Source organism: Sabethes cyaneus, chromosome 2 (genome assembly GCF_943734655.1).
Source record: "Sabethes cyaneus chromosome 2, idSabCyanKW18_F2, whole genome shotgun sequence".
Taxonomy (NCBI): Eukaryota; Metazoa; Arthropoda; class Insecta; order Diptera; family Culicidae; genus Sabethes; species Sabethes cyaneus.
The window spans coordinates 37,223,586-37,226,772 of NC_071354.1; the positions used below are offsets into that span (position 1 = coordinate 37,223,586).

At 41.5% G+C, this 3,187-nt stretch overlaps 1 protein-coding gene across 1 annotated transcript; it reads right to left on the reverse strand.

Annotated features, from left to right (window-relative positions):
• Positions 1-298: 298 nt before the first annotated feature.
• LOC128737764 (protein regulator of cytokinesis 1-like) lies at positions 299-3,187 on the reverse strand. The gene is made up of 5 exons (XM_053832468.1): positions 3,165-3,187; positions 2,686-3,077; positions 1,299-2,629; positions 1,113-1,238; positions 299-610 (listed from the first exon to the last, which is right to left on the reverse strand). The coding sequence occupies exons 1-5, from the start codon at positions 3,185-3,187 to the stop codon at positions 299-301; spliced, it is 2,184 nt and encodes a 727-aa protein (XP_053688443.1).

The following is a 3,187-nucleotide window of genomic DNA, read 5'->3' on the forward strand; positions in this document are numbered from 1 at the left end:
CATTACGAGTAGAGAGCTGGAATTAAACGATAGCATTTTCCGCTTACGTGATTGATACTCAATTGCAAAAGCAAAAATTCACTAAAAAAAGTTGATATTTCTTAGTATAAAACTGAACAAAATATATTACAGTCAGTAGAATACGGAAAACAACAGATGTTCCAGAGTTTAAAATAACTTATCAGGCGGCAGCAGCCGCTTTCACCCTTGGGGTTCACGAAACATAAAGTATTAACGTCACAAATATTGCCACCTAAATAGAAAACGATCGTCGTACGAGCGCGCCCTGCCGAAGTACCTAGAAAATAATGGGACAGTTTTTCGAGGTCGCTGTAAGCTTTTTACCGCTAGAGGTGATGTTGTTTACCATCCCCGGTGACCGGAGGGTGGTCGCCAGCATGGTACTGGATGCGGAAGGAGCCGTCCGGAATGTTATCTTCGATGGTGTACCGGTAGCGTTGCTGGTAGAGCTGAGCAGCGTTCCATTGTTGCGCAGATTGCGTCGATTCATGGTTCGTGATCCAACGGAGATCATTGTAGCTTCCCGCACTGCGGCTCGTCGGCTCGGCATGAGCGACGAACGGTTGGGCGTGTTTTGTTCGAAAAAGTTCTAAAAGGAGGAAAATGGTTAATGTTATGCTCTATAGTAAAATAATGCGAAGAATAATTCAACAAAAGAGCATGTGTATTCACTGTGAATAGAATGCTGATCAATAAATAGTCGAAAACGTTATCGGAAAACATCTTTTTAAATAAAGTCTACACAGAGAATTTCGATTGTAAAATAATTATTCTTATCTATAATTAATTAGTTCAGTTCAACTTTATTGATCACACATCAGGTAATATAAAAGAAAATATTTGAAATACAAAACTATGCTTCGCATAGACCAATTCAAAATTTACGAACATTTCTAAATTTGTAGAAATTTTATTTGTGTCGAATAGACACTTGTTAAAAAATAAACATCTGAAGCTTAAAACAATAATATTGATCTGGATAACGATACCGTTTTAGGCTCAGACTAGTACGATTAAGTAGAGTATTGGTTCTCTTGGAAATTTGTTTAAAAAAGACAAAGCAAATGATAAGATCAACTTCTCTACAATACCTCGAAATGTTCATATGATACTGATTCCGATTGCATAGTATTCTCAGAGCTTGATGTGATAACAATTTCTGGCCGGACTTTCGATACACTTCGTCTTGCTTTGTTCTGTGATTTTCTTCGCGAACGCTGCGGAACATAACACATTGTTAATTTCTCGTTAACAGCTAAAAGCTGTCGAAAACTTACCCTCTTCTGAGCAACCGACACACCACCTTTTGTTTCGTAAACTTTGATGGTGGGTATTCTGCCCGGTGATTTGGGGTTCTGACGATTTTTGCTGGCAGAAATCGGTGCACCAGGTTTCAGGAAACCCTTGCCCGAGCCGTTTAGGTCCTTGAGCAGGGAGCGTTTAACTGCTCCTGTGGCTTTCGGAGAAGGTAGCTTGCGTTTCAGCCCAGCGGAGGACAGTTTCGCCGGTGAATACTTCTTGCTGGAGGAACCTTTTGCTCCTGAAACAACAAGCCTAGATCGACTGATTATGCTCGACTGTTTCAGCAGCGTTTCCGCAGTTCGCGGAGTTCGTGCCATAGCACTGGTTTTGTTGGCCGTATTCGGAGTTCCCATGTTAGCCTTCTTGCGAGCACTGGAAATCTTAAGCTTCCCCTCCTCTCTCTTCTTCCACTGTTCTTGAATGACATCTTCGACGTTTTCACCAAAAATGGTAAACTTATGTTTTGTTTCTTCCTCATACCGTCTGCATGCTTCCAGCAAACGAGTCTCAATTTTCGGCAACTGAATGCTAATGCGTTTGCGCTCCTTTTCCTCCTCCAGTAATTTCCCACCTCGATTATTGTACCGGGAAGGGTCGTTTGATTTCTGCTCAAGTAGCGTCATTTTATCCCACATCTCTCTTCTTTGTTCCACCAATTGAAAAATTGCTTCATTTTTGCGATAATAGTCCTTTAAATCGTTCAATTCCATTTCGTGCAAAGTCAACAGATCTTCGTTGTATACGTCGCTCTTAAAGGTTGAGAATCTAGCCCTTTCCTCGGCTGATTTGAGACACTTGTCCCACCATTGCACAATCTCTTCGCGTGTTCGATCAACAAACGCTTGTATGTTCTCACGTCGCATAGTTTCGCACCTTTCCAATTCGGCGAACAGTTTGTCGTACGTTGTCTGAGTGTAATCGTCATACTTTTCGAATTTCTTTACCACTGAAGGACGTATGGCCAGATATTTCCACAGTTGCTGCAACTTCACTCGCATCCGATCAATGTTATCCTTCAAATGTTCAAACTGTGAGCGAATCGATTCGTGTAGATGACGAAGATCTGTCAAATTTTGTCTGGTAGGGGGAAAGTTTCGGGCATTAACCAACTCGTCCTGGCGGTCTGTTTGTGCTATAATATCCAGGTGGCCCATCAAAATCTTGATTTCCCGTCGCATGGACGCAATATCGTCAAAGCGGTGAAGTTTCTCCTCTCGCAGCCCATCCAAGTAGGCGCGAAAGTTTTGCATTTCAGTCTCCGATGGGAGAGGGTCTTTTGATAACTCCCGGGGACATTCGCCAAGCTCTGGAAATCACCATAATTACATATTTTCCAAAAAAAAACTAATTTAATTACTCTACCTTCACAAAGTGTTTCCTGTTCGAATAGATATTCGTCTATTTGATCGTGTCGAAGTTTCAACCGTTCACGCATGCTTTCCAAACTACGATCCAAATTGATTTGAACCGCCCGCAACGGCATATTCATGTCGCAATCCAGCTCCAAATCATCTTCACGCAACAACCGTTTTAAGTTAGTTGCTTCTTGGCGCAGCCGATTGATCGCTTCCAAAAATTTCCGTTTACGAATCTCACTCTCCTCGTACACCTCATTAAAGAAAGTCTGAATATGTTCCGGAAGAAGGCTCATGTGGTTCTGACATGTATGCTCGTCGAAGATCTCTGACCACAGATTTCGCATTTTATGAATTGAAATCGAAGCGATACTGTGAGCTTCGTGGATAACATTTTGCCTGAAATTATTCGAATCGTTTATAAACAGTTGCAATCGTTTCGTTTACCTATATAGAACATTGGATTAATTCTTTGTAACAACTTACTCTATTTTATCCAGCGAATCCAT

What these genes read in the sequence shown, in the direction of transcription:
- LOC128737764 (XM_053832468.1), bottom strand. Translation starts at nt 3,187, where the DNA reads ATGGATTCGCTGGATAAAATAGA. An exon ending in ACAGGAAACACTTTGTGAAG is followed by an intron (nt 2,630 to 2,685) that starts GTAGAGTAATTA and finishes GGTGATTTCCAG; the next exon opens with AGCTTGGCGAATGTCCCCGG. An exon ending in TGTCGGTTGCTCAGAAGAGG is followed by an intron (nt 1,239 to 1,298) that starts GTAAGTTTTCGA and finishes TATGTTCCGCAG; the next exon opens with CGTTCGCGAAGAAAATCACA.